At 49.2% G+C, this 14,294-nt stretch overlaps 1 protein-coding gene across 2 annotated transcripts in view; it reads right to left on the bottom strand.

Moving 5' to 3' along the window:
* Window positions 1–234: 234 nt before the first annotated feature.
* The window catches only part of PAK1 (p21 (RAC1) activated kinase 1), an 85,916-nt gene continuing 71,856 nt past the window's right edge, over window positions 235–14,294 (bottom strand). For both annotated transcript variants that reach the window (XM_060235021.1, XM_060235022.1), the window contains exons 11-14: window positions 7,049–7,148; window positions 5,461–5,657; window positions 3,453–3,590; window positions 235–1,497 (exon numbers count right to left, since the gene is read on the bottom strand). In XM_060235021.1, the coding sequence (XP_060091004.1) occupies window positions 1,411–1,497; window positions 3,453–3,590; window positions 5,461–5,657; window positions 7,049–7,148 (522 nt within the window). In that variant the 3' untranslated portion in view covers window positions 235–1,410. The remainder of the gene's footprint in view (window positions 1,498–3,452; window positions 3,591–5,460; window positions 5,658–7,048; window positions 7,149–14,294) is intronic.

Raw genomic sequence — 14,294 nt, 5'->3', positions numbered from 1 at the left:
CCCTTCCAGCTCTTATGATTCTAAGTTGTGCAGGCTTGCTCCACAAGATGTCGCTAGCGGCCAAGGTTTCAGATGTTGTTGTGGGGGAGTAGGGAGGAAGACAGCGACAGAAATTCAAACCTCCCATTTGCCTCCAGAAGAAACTGCCGCTGAAATAAAGAAACCTAACTAAGAGACACAACATTACAGCACCTCCTGTGTTTCGGCAAGGGGGAAAAAATGCAAGCAAAAGAGCGCTTTTAACCAGATTTTTATTAAAATTTGGCAGGGCCTGATCTGACTGACGGTCACCGGCTAGCCATTCCTGACTTACAGGATACAGAACGAAACAAAGGCGAACGAGTAAGATGTTAAAACTCCAGAAAGGGGGGGGGGGAAGCACCCTCGGATACGAAAGGTAGCTAGCAGAGCGTTACCCCTTAAACTACTTGTCCTCCTTTTGCGGCCAAGAAAATCCACCTAATCCGCATCCTTGAGAATTATTGCTAAGAGATCCTTTCGCCGAAAGAACAGACGACCGTTGAGCAGAGGAAACGGTGAGACGAATCTAACTGAGCGAGAATTTACTTCACCTCCAAACACAGCACGGCGATGGATGTAATCAGGGGGGTTTTTTTTGCAGCGGGACCTCCTTTGCAAATAAGGCCACACCCCCTTGATGTAGCCAATCCTCCAGGAGCTTACAGGGCTCTTCTTATGGGGCCTACTGTAAGCTCCAGGAGGATTGGCTACATCAGGAAGGTGTGGCCTAATAGGCAAAGGAGTCCCTGCTACCAAAAAAGCCCTGGATATCAGCCTCTGGTGGTTTGTGGGAAGCCAGAATGGCTCATTCTAACCATTTTGGCATCTTCTCTGGCATGCGAGCGCATACCTGGACGGGGACTGCGTGCAGAGGTAAACTGGTCGCTGCGCATCTCCCACTGGATTTTAAGGAGCGCCAGGTGCATCCTTGCCAGTTCTCACTTTCAAGAAATCCAAACTGTGCCAGCGTCTCTCAGTAGCAGGGCTCCCCCTCGTGCTAGATATGGGGAGCACAGGTGGAACAAAATGTAATTTAATCTAGGGGGGAAAGCCAGTCTGCGTAATTTTCTGTCCCCTTTCTTAAATCCCGGTGTTAAAAGGGGGAGGGGGGGGGAACGGTGCCTCGTCATCACGTCGTTCAGGATTAGATGCTCTCGTAATGCCCCGTTTGAAACCCACAAAGAGTCTCTTTCTCGTCCTTAGGGCGCAGGTTTCACGCTAAATCACCCGCCCGCTCTGTGACCCGATGCGAATCGTTTGCGCCGTCCCATTCTTGCAGGATTAGGTGTCTTTGAGCGCGGCAAAAGTCACAAGCTCTTTGAAACAGGCCTCTTTTGGAAAAGGGTACTTGACGGCCCTGGCATGATCCCAGCAGCTCCGGAGTCCGTTTCAATGGTTGTTCTTTGTGGCCTCTTTAGCAGCGATGATCAGGGGCGTGAGGCTCGACAGTGGCTTGGCGATTTTCAGGAACTGGTGCTGGAAGGAGAGAAATTTAGAAGATGGAAGACTTTTTGTAATGTATGTATGTATGTATTTATTTATTTATTTAGAATTTGTATCCCGCCCTTCCCACGAATGGCTCAGGGCGGCTTCCAATAATAGATCCAACATAAACTTAAACAATATTTAGGCATGTAAAGGGTTAAACATTTAAAACAGATAAAACAGATAAAACCTTAAAAGCTAGGTATAGGCTAGCCGGAAGAGGGTCGTCTTACAGGCCCTGCGGAACTGAACAAGGTCCCGCAGGGCCCTCACCTCTTCCGGCAGCTGATTCCACCATGTAGGGGCCATAACAGAGAAAGCCCTTTCTCTGGTGGATTTCAAGCGGGCTTCTTTCAGCCCAGGGACAGTAAGGAGATTCTGTGTTCCCGACCTCAGTACTCTCTGGGGAACATGCGGGGAAAGACGGTCCTTCAGGTAGACAGGTCCCAAGCCATTCAGAGGCAGACGGGCAACTAAGGGCAACAGGCTAACATTGCCTCCCTAAGGTTCCCACACTCGCTACTTCTCTTGGTTGGTCCACTACCCTTTTGATGCCTGTACTGGGAGGTAGCACACAGCAACAATTCTATTTATTTAAGTCATTTGAACCCCACATTTCTCCCCATTGGGGACCCAAAGTGGCTGACGTGGCTCTCCTCCATTTTATCCTCACAACAAGCCTGTGAGGTAGGTTAGGCTGAGAGTGTGTGACTGGTCCGAGGTCACCCAGCGAGCTTCCATGAGACAACAGCGATGGACAAGTGGGGATTCAAACCTGCATCTCCTATATCAGGGGTGGCCAAACTTGCTTCAAGTAAGAGTCACATGTCAGGAGTCACTCCACCTTGTTCCTCTTGTCATGTGTATTCAATTGTACAATGCTATGCTGGGCTTCAACGCTATGATGCGCTTGCTATGCCTTTGATATAACTGTAACTTGTTGCTTATCTGGAGGGAGGATGGCATTTCTGGGAATTGGCTAGTTGCTAGGTAACCAAGGTCAAAGAGCTGGAGGAGATGCGAACCATGAACTGATAGTGGGCACCTGCGGTGATGAGAGCTTAGCAAAAACCCTGCGCAAAACCCCCGCTTTTGCTTGGCGCGCTTTGGCTTGAATTATAACGGTCAGGGCAAAGGTTTATAAGTTGGGGGAACTGACAGAGAGGTCAGTTCCGACAATACGTGTGTACGCCCATGAAGCTGGAATAAAGATCTTGAACGTCAACTGTCTTGACTCTGGGTCTGACACCACATAGAATAAATATCAGATGTTTGAGAGCCACAAGACATGAATGTCAGAGGAAGGAAGGAAGGAAGGAAGGAAGGAAGGAAGGAAGGAAGGAAGGAAGGAAGGAAGGAAGGAAGGAAGGAAGGAAGGAAGGAAGGAAGGAAGGAAGGAAGGAAGGAAGGAAGGAAGGAAGGAAGGAAGAGCATCACTGCCCCAGACAGGAAAAAAGCATCACTGCCCCAGAAGGAAGGAAAAGCATCACTGCCCCTAACAATATGCTGTGGCTAACAGCCACTGATGGACATCTGCTCCATATTTTTATCCAATCCCCTCTTGAAGTTGGCTATGCTTGTAGCCGCCACCACCTCCTGTGGCAGTGAATTCCATGGGTTAATCACCCTTTGGGTGAAGAAGTACCTCCTTTTATCCGTTCTAACCCGTCTGCTCAGCAATTTCATCGAATGCGCACGAGTTCTTGTATTGTGAGAAAGGGAGAAAAGTACTTCTTTCTCTACTTTCTCCATTCCATGCATAATCTTGTAAACCTCTATCATGTCACCCCTTCCTTCTTTCCTTCCTTCCTGCCCTCAAACATCTGAGATCTATTCCACATGGCTCTTACATTAAGCAAGTTTGGCTAGTATAAATTCAAATGCAGCCCCAGCCTTATTCTTTGTTATACATGTGTGTGTTTTTTCCCTCCCTAAGCCAAAGTTACCTGGAGCAAGTCTTTAGCAGAACCCCGTTTCTCCACATCCATCTCCAGGCAGCGGTTAAGGAAGTCTCTAAAGATGGGCGCAAGCTTTTCTGGGTTCTGCAGCTCTGGCGTGCCGTTGGTAGCAATGAGATATAGAGCCTACAGGGCAGAAACAAAACAAAACAAATTCAGCCCAAGTAACAGAAACTCTGCTGAAAACCTCTCATTCAGAGTGATTGAACTCATTCGTTACGAGGGACAGATCTGACGTAAATTTCACTTTGTCAGGCCCAGCCAAGGTACGATAAAATGTAATGCCAGGAACCAGAGATATAAAGTTTACAAAGGAAACAAGCAAACCAAATTACTGGGCATGTTTAGCCTGGAGAGGAGGCGACTGAGAGGATGGTGTGGAATTGTTTTCTGTGGCCCCGGAAGGTAGGACCAGAACCAAGGGGTTGAAATGAAATCAAAAGAGTTCCCGGCTCAACATTAGGAAGAACTTCATGACCGTTAGAGCGGTTCCTCAGTGGAACAGGCTTCCTCGGGAGGTGGTGGGCTCTCCTTCCTGGGAGGTTTTTAAACAGAGACTAGATGGCCATTTGACAGCAATGCAGATCCTGTGAATTTAGGGGGCGGTATTTGTGAGTTTCCTGCATTGTGCAGGGGGTTGGACTAGATGACCCTGGAGGTCCCTTCCAACTCTATGATTCTACTGATATTATTTTTTTAATCAAAATACAAACAATTTGTAGCAGCGAAAGCAATTGATTTACTGGGGACACCACAAAAGCTCCAATCAATGTATTTAATTATATACATACTAGCTTTTTCCCCCAAGAGGTACCATAAAAGGGAGAGTCCCTTATATTTCCAAATGTACTAGCACCATGATGTTATATTTATAGTTTTTAATTTGCTATTGTTTTAGTGATTTTAATATGTAATCCTTTGGTTGTTCTTAGCTGCCCTGAGTCCATTCGCGGAGAGGGAGGGATATAAGTTTAAAGTAAATAAATAAGAAGAAGATGACTGCAGATTTATACCCCGCCCTTCTCTCTGAACTCAGAGATTCAGAGTGGCTTACAATCTCCTATATCTTCTCCTCCCCACAACAGACACCCTGTGAGGTAGGTGGGGCTGAGAGAGCTCTGACAGAAGCTACCCTTTCAAGGACAGCTCTGGGAGAGCTGTGGCTGACCCAAGGCCATCCCAGCATTTGCAAGTGGAGGAGTAAGGAACCAAACCCAGTTCTCCCAGATAACACTCCGCACACTCAACCACTACACCAAACCAGTTCTTATAGTCGCTTGTGGGCCGGGTAACAGCCGTGGGCAGGCTGGTTCTGGCCCTTGGGCCTTATGTTTGATACCCTTGCTCTGATATGTTCAGGATATGAATGAGCCTGAAAGCCTGTCCCCCGCCTCTCACGGTCTTTGCCCAGACACCTGGGAGCTGCTTTTGAAATACTGAACAACCGCTCAGCAGTTGAAGCTAAACAGCTGAAGACAAACAAGTCGAAACTGGATCCTGACAAAATGGCGGCGATTTATTTACGTCCTTTGTAGATCACCAGTCTCCTTGAGCCTCCAAGCTGGTCAAGTTGGTCAAGGTTTTGGAAGGTATTGTGCTTCCAATGTTCAAAGAACTAACCCTAGGGTTGCAAATTCCAGGTAGGGAATTCTGGGAGAAGTTTTGGGGGTGGAGCCTGTGGAGGGCGGGGTTTGTGACATCAAAGATTCCCCCCCCCCCGACAAATCAGCCATTTTCTCACGGGGAAATATACAAAACTTTGTGGTATTGCTTGTCCTGGATTTTCGAGGGGAACTGATCTCTACGGTCAGTTGTAGCTCTCCGAGATCTCCAGAGACCCACCTGGAGGTTGGCAACCCTAGTGCCCTTTAACCTATTATGCTCCGCCCTTAAACCAGATCAGAATCATGCAAGGGAGTCACTCCGAAGCGTTCTTCTTCTTCTTTTGCTTCCTGTATGTCCCTAGGAGTAAGGGTGGAGTGAACAAAAAGCTTACCCTCAGGGGGTTCTCGTTGAGGTACGGGGGCTCCCCTTCTATCATTTCAATAGCCATTATCCCCAGAGACCAGATGTCCACTTTGGGCCCATAGGCTTTCCTCGTGACCACCTCGGGAGCCATCCAATATGGTGTCCCCACCATCGTGCTGCGTTTGCTCTGCTCGGGCGTGATCTGGGCGCAGAAGCCAAAATCGGCTGGGGAAAGAAAGACAAGAAATCGGTGTTCCTCTCTTCGACTCAAACTGGAGTTGGTGCGCGAGAGAAGATATTGGATTTATATCCCGCCCTCCACTCTGAAGAGTCTCAGAGCGGTCTACAATCTCCTTTCCCTTCCTCCCCCACAAAAGATACCCTGTGAGGTGGGTGGGGCTGAGGGGGCTCTCACAGCAGCTGCCCTTTCAAGGACAGAGTTTCAGAGCAGCCTACAATCTCCTTTCCCTTCCTCCCCCACAATGGACACCCTGTGAGGTGGGTGGGGCTGAGAGGGCTCTCACAGCAGCTGCCCTTTCAAGGACAGAGTTTCAGAGCGGCCTACAATCTCCTTTCCCTTCCTCCCCCACAACGGGCACCCTGTGAGGTGGGTGGGGCTGAGGGGGCTCTCACAGCAGCTGCCTTTCAAGGACAGAGTTTCAGAGCAGCCTAAAATCTCCTTTCCCTTCCTCCCCCACAATGGACACCCTGTGAGGTGGGTGGGGCTGAGAGGGCTCTCACGGCAGCTGCCTTTCAAGGACAGAGTTTCAGAGCAGCCTACAATCTCCTTTCCCTTCCTCCCCCACAACGGGCACCCTGTGAGGTGGGTGGGGCTGAGGGGGCTCTCACAGCAGCTGCCCTTTCAAGGACAGAGTTTCAGAGCAGCCTACAATCTCCTTTCCCCTCCTCCCCCACAACGGGCACCCTGTGAGGTGGGTGGGGCTGAGAGGGCTCTCACGGCAGCTGCCTTTCAAGGACAGAGTTTCAGAGCAGCCTACAATCTCCTTTCCCTTCCTCCCCCACAACGGGCACCCTGTGAGGTGGGTGGGGCTGAGGGGGCTCTCACGGCAGCTGCCTTTCAAGGACAGAGTTTCAGAGCAGCCTACAATCTCCTTTCCCTTCCTCCCCCACAACGGGCACCCTGTGAGGTGGGTGGGGCTGAGGGGGCTCTCACAGCAGCTGCCCTTTCAAGGACAGAGTTTCAGAGCAGCCTACAATCTCCTTTCCCCTCTTCCCCCACAACGGGCACCCTGTGAGGTGGGTGGGGCTGAGAGGGCTCTCACAGCAGCTGCCCTTTCAAGGACAGAGACTCAGAGCAGCTTACAATCTCCTTTCCCTTCCTTCCCCACAACAGACACCCCGGGTGGGGCTGAGGGGCTCTCCCAGCAGCTGCCTTTTCAAGGACAACCTCTGCGGGAGCTCTGGCTGACCCAAGGCGATTCCAGCAGCTGCAAGTGGAGGAGTGGGAAGCAAACCCGGATCTCCCAGATAAGAGTCCGCGCACTTCACCACTACACCAAACTGGCTCTCTGCACCAAACCGGTTTAATCAGAGAGGTGAGGTTCTAGTAAATGCCAGGTTCTTTCCAATCCTCCCAAAAAACCCCATTCCCGTACTTAGTTTGACGGAGCCGTCCATTCCTAGCAAAATGTTGTCGCTCTTGATGTCCCGGTGGATGACTTGGTTGGAATGGAGGAATTCCAAAGCCTGGAGACACTGTGGAGAAAACCCAACAAGTGGCAATTAGTACCATTAGGCCAATGGGACTTTTGTAGGCCATTGCCAGACTAATGCACTTATTGACTGGCTAACATTTTGGTTGAATTAGGGAGAGAAGGATTCGTATCTAAAGCACAGGGGGTCAAGAGTCTTTTTAAAATGTTGGAAATGTAACAAATGTGCAGGTACATATTATCATTTATGGCGGTCTTGTAAGAAGGGAAAAGAATTTTGGATTAAGGTACATGATTTGCTTCAAAAGATATGTAAAGTAATCATTCCATTCAAACCAGAATTATTTTTGTTAAATTCGATACCCAATAAGACGGGGAAACAAGTAAAGCATATAACTTTGAATGTAATAACAGCTGCAAGAATATTGCTGGCAAAACACTGGGAAAAAAGAGATCTACCGACATTGAATGACTTGTTAGTAATGATCCTAGAAATGGATAGCTTATCTGATATGTTAAAAGAAAAGGAAAATAAGCAAACAGAAAGTAAATGGAACCTATGAATGGTTATGTGGGAAAAATAAGAAGGTAGGAACGGACAAGTTGTGAAATATAGAGGAAGGGTAACAAACATAAAATAAGGAAATTTACTGGACTATTATAAACATATGAATTGCTGCCTCCTCTTCTAATTTATGGTTTTTTTAATGTGTTAGTTAAGTTGGGTGAGGATGTATAATGTTTTGAGGTGTGTGTTACGTCTATGGTTTGTTATGTAATAGAGCCCCGTGGCACAGAGTGGTAAAACTGCAGTAGTGCAGTCGGAGCCCTCTGCTCACGACCTGAGTTCGATCCCAGTGGAAGCTGGTTCAGGTAGCCAGCTTGAGGTTGACTCAGCCTTCCAGCCTTCCGAGGTCGGTCAAATGAGTCCCCAGCTTGCTGGGGGGAAAGTGTAAATGACTGGGGAAGGCAATGGCAAACCACCCCGTAAAAAGTCTGCCGTGAAAACGTTGTGAAAGCAACATCACCCCTGAGTCGGAAACGACTTGTGCTTGCAAAGGGGACCTTTCCTTTCTTCTGAGCAAATCTATTTTTATACCTACTATTATCTCCACGAGCAGGCACCTAGGTGGCAAAGGATACAGGCAGCGCTAGCGAGGACAGAGCGGAGTCAGAGGAAAGCCAAGGAGAAGATGATATTTCAGGTACCCGCGAACCATTAATTTTAGAAAAGCCCATTGCAATTAAAGATCGCTCTTCAGACGGGCCTGTTATTTCCCAAGCGAGGCTTAGGTGCTTTTAGCGTTTGAATTATGCATGAATCTCTCAGGTAAAGCCTTCGAGGGGTGTGGGGGGGAGATGAAGCAATTCAGAAGCAATGTTTATTCATCCACACACCGTCTCCACTGCTGAGGCAGTAGTGATTTCTGGAATACGTTCTCACGAGCACCACGTTCTGTACTGCATGCAGGGTTTAGAGCACCCTTCGAATCTCAGCTTTAGGGGGACAAGCTAGAACGGGGCGCCGAACTCATTTGTTATGAGGGCCGGATCAGACATAAATGAGACCTTGAGGGGCTGGGCCATGTCAGGCCAGGCCCTGTGTGTACCTATTTAAGATTAGGTAGCAGAGAGATATACTTTATAAAGAACGAACACTAATATATATATTTTTAAAAACTTAAAACATGATTAAAACGTTAGCACTCGTTAGGGTTGCCAAGTCCAATTCAAGAAATATCTGGGAGCCAGGAGACTTTGGGGGTGGAGCCAGGAGATATTAGGGGGGGAGCCAAGATCAAGGCGGTGACAAGCATCATTGAACCCCAAAGGGAGTTCTGGCCATCACATTGAAAGGTACGGCACACCTTTTCAAGTCCTTCCTTCCATAGGAAATAACGAAGGATAGGGGCACCTTCTTTGGGGGCTCATAGAATTGGACCCCCGGTTCCAATCTTTTTGAAACTTGGGGAGGTATTTTGGGGAGAGGCACTAGATGCTGTACTGAAAATTTGGTGCCTCTACCCCAAAAAACAGCCCCCCCAGAGCCCCAGATACCCGTGGATCAATTCTCCATGATTTTCTATGGGAATAAATCTTCATAGGGAATAACAGAGTTCCCAGCAGACATTTCCCTCCCCTGCTTTCTGAGGACTCTGAAGCGTGGGGAGGGCCTCCAAACCAGGGGATCCCCTGCCCCCGCCTGGGGATTGGCAACCCTAGCACTCGTTGGTCTTAAAGGTGCTTTCTTTGTATTTCTTCCATGGGATCCGGGGAACTGGATCCTTCCCCAGGGACTGAGGGTGGGTGGAGCCTCAGCCAGTAGAAGGAAGAGAGGCTTGGCTTAGTAGCTCTGCTGGGCAATTGAGAGAGCCTGGCGAAGCAAACTATTCCCCCCCCCTTCCTCTCCAAGGGAGGTGCCTCAGCCAATGGAGAAAACAGAGGTTTCACTCTGTAGCTTGTGTGCGATTGAGCAAGCCTGGCAAAGCAAGCTGTGATGCAGAAGGAAGCAAGAGAGAGGGAGAAGGAAGCAGATGACAGCCCGTTGCTCCAGGCTCCTGAACTGCATGGATGACACCCCTGCTCTATTTCCTCATGAGAGACAGAGACAAGTATGAATGTATGAGAGCTGACACTTGGAAAACTAATGGGGCAGATCAAGGGTGTCAAACTCATTTGTAATGAGGGCCAGATAGGGCTGCCAAGTCCACGGTCTGGGCGGGGATTCCCTTGCCCGGGAGGTTCCCATTGGACATGGTACAATAGGTACCATAGAGTTTTTTCCTCCCAAATGGCTAGAGCGGCTGGGAAAACCATAGAATTTCCCCAGAAATGCCTAGAGTGGCCGCACACAACGTGACGTCATTGCGCTGCGTGCGCAAAAGCCGCCCACTGGGGAACGCGGGGGACTTGGCAACCCTAGGGCCAGATCTGACATGAATAAGACAATGTTGGGCCGGTTCACGTGTGTCATAAAATGAAATGCCGGCAGCAGAGATATAAATAATATACAGGGTGCTGATGTCACTTCCTGTGCACCAGGAAATGACATCAGTGCATTGCCAGGGGATGCTCTGGCATTTGGATGAAACTATGGTTCAGCACAGAATTTTGCCTATAAAGTACACAAACACAATTAAAAATATTTTTAAACTTAAAATGTGCTTAAAACTTTTAGCATTTGTTGGTCTTAAAGGTGCTTTCTTTGTGTCTTTCTTGTGTGATCCAGGGAACTGGGCAAAGGAAGCTCTGGCTCTTTCCGTCCTTCCTCAAGGGACCTGAAGAGGGAGGAGCCTCAGCCAATAGAAGGAAGGGAAGCCTGGCACAGTAGTTCTGCTGTGCAACTGAGAGAGCCTGGCAAAGCAAGCTATTCTCCCCCCTCCTCCCCAAGGAGCCTCAGTCAGTGGAGAAAATAGAGGCTTTGCTCTGTAGCTCCTGTGCGATTGAGCAAGCCTGGCAAAGCAAGCTGTGATGCAGAAGGAAGCGAGAGAGAGGCAGAAGGAAGCAGATGACAGCCAGTTGCTTGGGGGCCTGATAGGAGCACTCCAAGGGCTTGATTCGGCCCCCAAGCTGCATGTTTGACACCCCTGGGATAGATAAACAACACTGGCAGCCTGGTGAAGGTGGTGAGATCCATCACACAAACCATGGCATGACACGGCTCAACTCAGGAGGACTTAGCAGCGGGACCCTCATTGATGACAAAATGATGTCTATGGCAATGTGCTGATGTCGCTTCCTGTGCACCAGGAAATGACATCAGTGCCTTGCCAGGGGATGCTCTGGCATTTGGACGAAACTCTATGGTTTAGCACAGAATTTTGCCTGAATACCAGTATCCACCACAGGCATGCTAGAATCACTTCCAGGCCTATGGGGGATGATGCCAGCACACTGGGTCACGGTTGATGGTCTTCCTACCATTTTCGCCCTCACTGGACGGCTGAGCGGTGGTAACGAAGCAGCACGGGAATGGCAGCACAGGTTCGCAAAACCTGCTTGTAATCCCCGGGCCAAAGGAGGCCCGTTTGAAATCTACCAGGGATCGGGCCTTCTCGGTAACAGCGCCTTACTGGTGGAACCAGCTGCCGGAAGAGGTGAGGGCCCTGCGGGACCTAGGGCAGTTCCGCAGGGCCTGCAAGGCAGTCCTCTTCCGGCTGGCCTATAACTAACCGACACTGAGAATTTTGGATGGAGCTAGAGTGCTTTCTGACAGATCGCTGGTTTTTATGCTTTATGTTTTATTAATCTACTGTTTTAACTGCTGCTATGTAATTGTTTTTAAGCCAAACCTATGTAAGTTTTATATGTTGTAAGCCGCCCTGAGCCACTCTGGTGGGAAGGGCGGGATATAAATCAATCAATCTATCTATCTATCCATCCTCCATCCTCCATCCATCCATCCATCCATCCTCCATCCATCCTCCCTCCATCCATCCATCCATCCATCCTCCATCCATCCTCCCTCCATCCATCCATCCATCCATCCATCCATCCATCCATCCATCCTCCATCCATCCTCCCTCCATCCATCCATCCATCCATCCATCCATCCATCCTCCATCCATCCTCCCTCCCTCCCTCCCTCCCTCCCTCCATCCCTCCATCCATCCATCCATCCATCCATCCATCCATCCATCCGAATGAGCAAGCCAGCCAGCCAGCCAGCCCGTATGAATGAGCATCACGTGTCCATGCCATGCACACTCAAAGTCAATTAGCGGCTTCAGCTTTAGCACAGACCAGAACTTGGCGGTCCATTCAAACATGCTGGGATTCTACGCCGACAACAAACCGCCGTTTGCAACACCGGTGTGCAGAGCGAGGGTCGCCTTGGTGCGCTGGTTCGGAGGCAACGCCAATAACCGTTTATAAAACGTTTTTATTGTATTTTATTGTTTTATCGTATGTTGTACTCCGTCCTGAGCCCTACGGGGAATGGGTGGAATAGAAACATTCTTAAATAAATAAATAGACAACTACAGCTTGTGCTAGGCTTGCCAATCCCAGGTCCCAGCGGGGGTTCTTCCGCTTTCCCAGGCTCCTTCCTGTGCCCAGTCAGCTGGCCGGTGGGGGCAAGCCCCGCCTCCACAGCCACCATGTGACTTTCCACCTCCGGAGGCTTCAGTCTCCGATTGAAAGGCTTCCTCTTGGGATGGGGTGTCTGTGTTGCTTTGGAGAAGTTGGCAGCAACTCGTGAGTAGAGAAGCCAAGCCCTCACTTCAGAGTCGCCAGAAACGGGGTGGGGGGGAGAGAAAACGTCTGCTGAGCACTTCATTATTCCCTATGTGGAGATCGATTCTCATAGGGTATAATGGGGAATTGATCTGGAGGTTTCGGGGGCTCTGCTGGAGCTGTTTTTTGAGGTAGAGGCACCAAATTTTCACTATAGTATCTAGTGCCTCTCCCCAAAGTACCCTCCAAGTCCCCAAAGTACCCTCCAAGTTTCAAAACGATTGGACCAGGGGTCCAATTCTATGAGCCCCAAAAGAAGGTGCCCCTATCCTTCATTATTTCCTATGGAAGGAAGACATTTAAAAAGGTGTGCTGTCCCTTTAAATGTGATGGCCAGAACTCCCTTGGAGTTCAATGATGCTTGTCACACCCTTGTTCCTGGCTCCTCCCCCAATGTCTCCTGGCTCCACCCCCAAAGTCCCCAGATATTTCTTGAATTGGACTTGGCAACCCTAGCTTGTGCCAAAATCGTTGATGGAGTGCAAGGTGTGGAGAGAGCATACAAGCTTTGAGCTTGTTTGTACAGTGCCAGATTCAGGCTTTGGTGTTGTAACTGAACCCTCCCCACCAGTATCTCCAAAGGAAAACACTCATTCAGACACAAATGGGCTGCCCTTGGAGAGTTTAGGAAATAATCTCATCTTTGTTTTGGAGCTTGCTTTTCATTAATTTATTGCAACAGGGTTTTGCAAAAGGGCAATAGCTGACTGCAGGCCATTGGTGCAAAAGAGAGGACTTCAGAACACAAGAACTAACACGTATTAGCGTACAGCAGAGAAACAAGTGGTAGGTTGAACTGCAAGCAAAAACATTCGCTAAACCTTAAATATTAGAGAATGCTCCACAGCTCCCCCTAGGGGATAAATGGATTAAACTACTCTTTCAGCAGTATTTACAGCAGCTAGACCAGATGTTATAACCTCTTGAGAAACCATGCCCTCTATTTAAACTAAGAAAGCCAGAATGTTACCTAGATTTATGGCACTTGACACCTACAACAGCAATCTGCTTTTTATCACCCTCCAGTGTTGTTTCAGCCCTGCTTTGTCCTAACACTAACAAACACAGATCCTTATTTGTGATTCTTTTAATCTGCTAAAAACATCCCCATGATTCCACATACCAACTCACTGCCCACTTACATTAAGAATTGCTGCTTGCCATTCCCATTTTGTCTGATGAAGTCTGCTTAGGAGCATACGAAGAAGATATTGGATTTATATCCCGCCCTCCACTCCGAAGAGTCTCAGAGCGGCTCACAATATCCTTTATCTTCCTCCCCCACAACAGACACCCTGTGAGGCGGGTGGGGCTGAGGGGGCTCTCCCAGAAGCTGCTCTTTCAAGGACAGAGGCTCAGAGCAGCCTACAATCTCCTTTATCTTCCTCCCCCACAGCAGACACCCTGCGAGGTGGGTGGGGCTGAGAGAGCTCTCACAACAGCTGCCCTTTCAAGGACAAGCTCTGCCAGAGCTATGGCTGACCCAAGGCCATTCCAGCAGCTGCAAGTGGAGGAGTGGGGAATCAAACCCGGTTCTCCCAGATAAGAGAGCTGTGGCTGACCCAAGGCCATTCCAACAGCTGCAAGTGGAGGAGTGGAGAATCAAACCCGGTTCTCCCAGATAAGAGAGCTATGGCTGACCCAAGGCCATTCCAGCAGCTGCAAGTGGAGGAGTGGGGATCAAACCCGGTTCTTCCAGATAAGAGAGCTATGGCTGACCCAAGGCCATTCCAGCAGCTGCAAGTGGAGGAGTGGGGATCAAACCCGGTTCTCCCAGATAAGAGAGCTATGGCTGACCCAAGGCCATTCCAACAGCTGCAAGTGGAGGAGTGGGGATCAAACCCGGTTCTTCCAGATAAGAGAGCTATGGCTGACCCAAGGCCATTCCAGCAGGTGCAAGTAGAGGAGTGGGGAATCAAACCCGGTTCTCCCAGATAAGAGTCCGCCCACTTAA

Source organism: Heteronotia binoei, chromosome 3 (assembly GCF_032191835.1).
Source record: "Heteronotia binoei isolate CCM8104 ecotype False Entrance Well chromosome 3, APGP_CSIRO_Hbin_v1, whole genome shotgun sequence".
Taxonomy (NCBI): Eukaryota; Metazoa; Chordata; class Lepidosauria; order Squamata; family Gekkonidae; genus Heteronotia; species Heteronotia binoei.
This window is presented reverse-complemented; position numbering and strand designations above follow the sequence as displayed.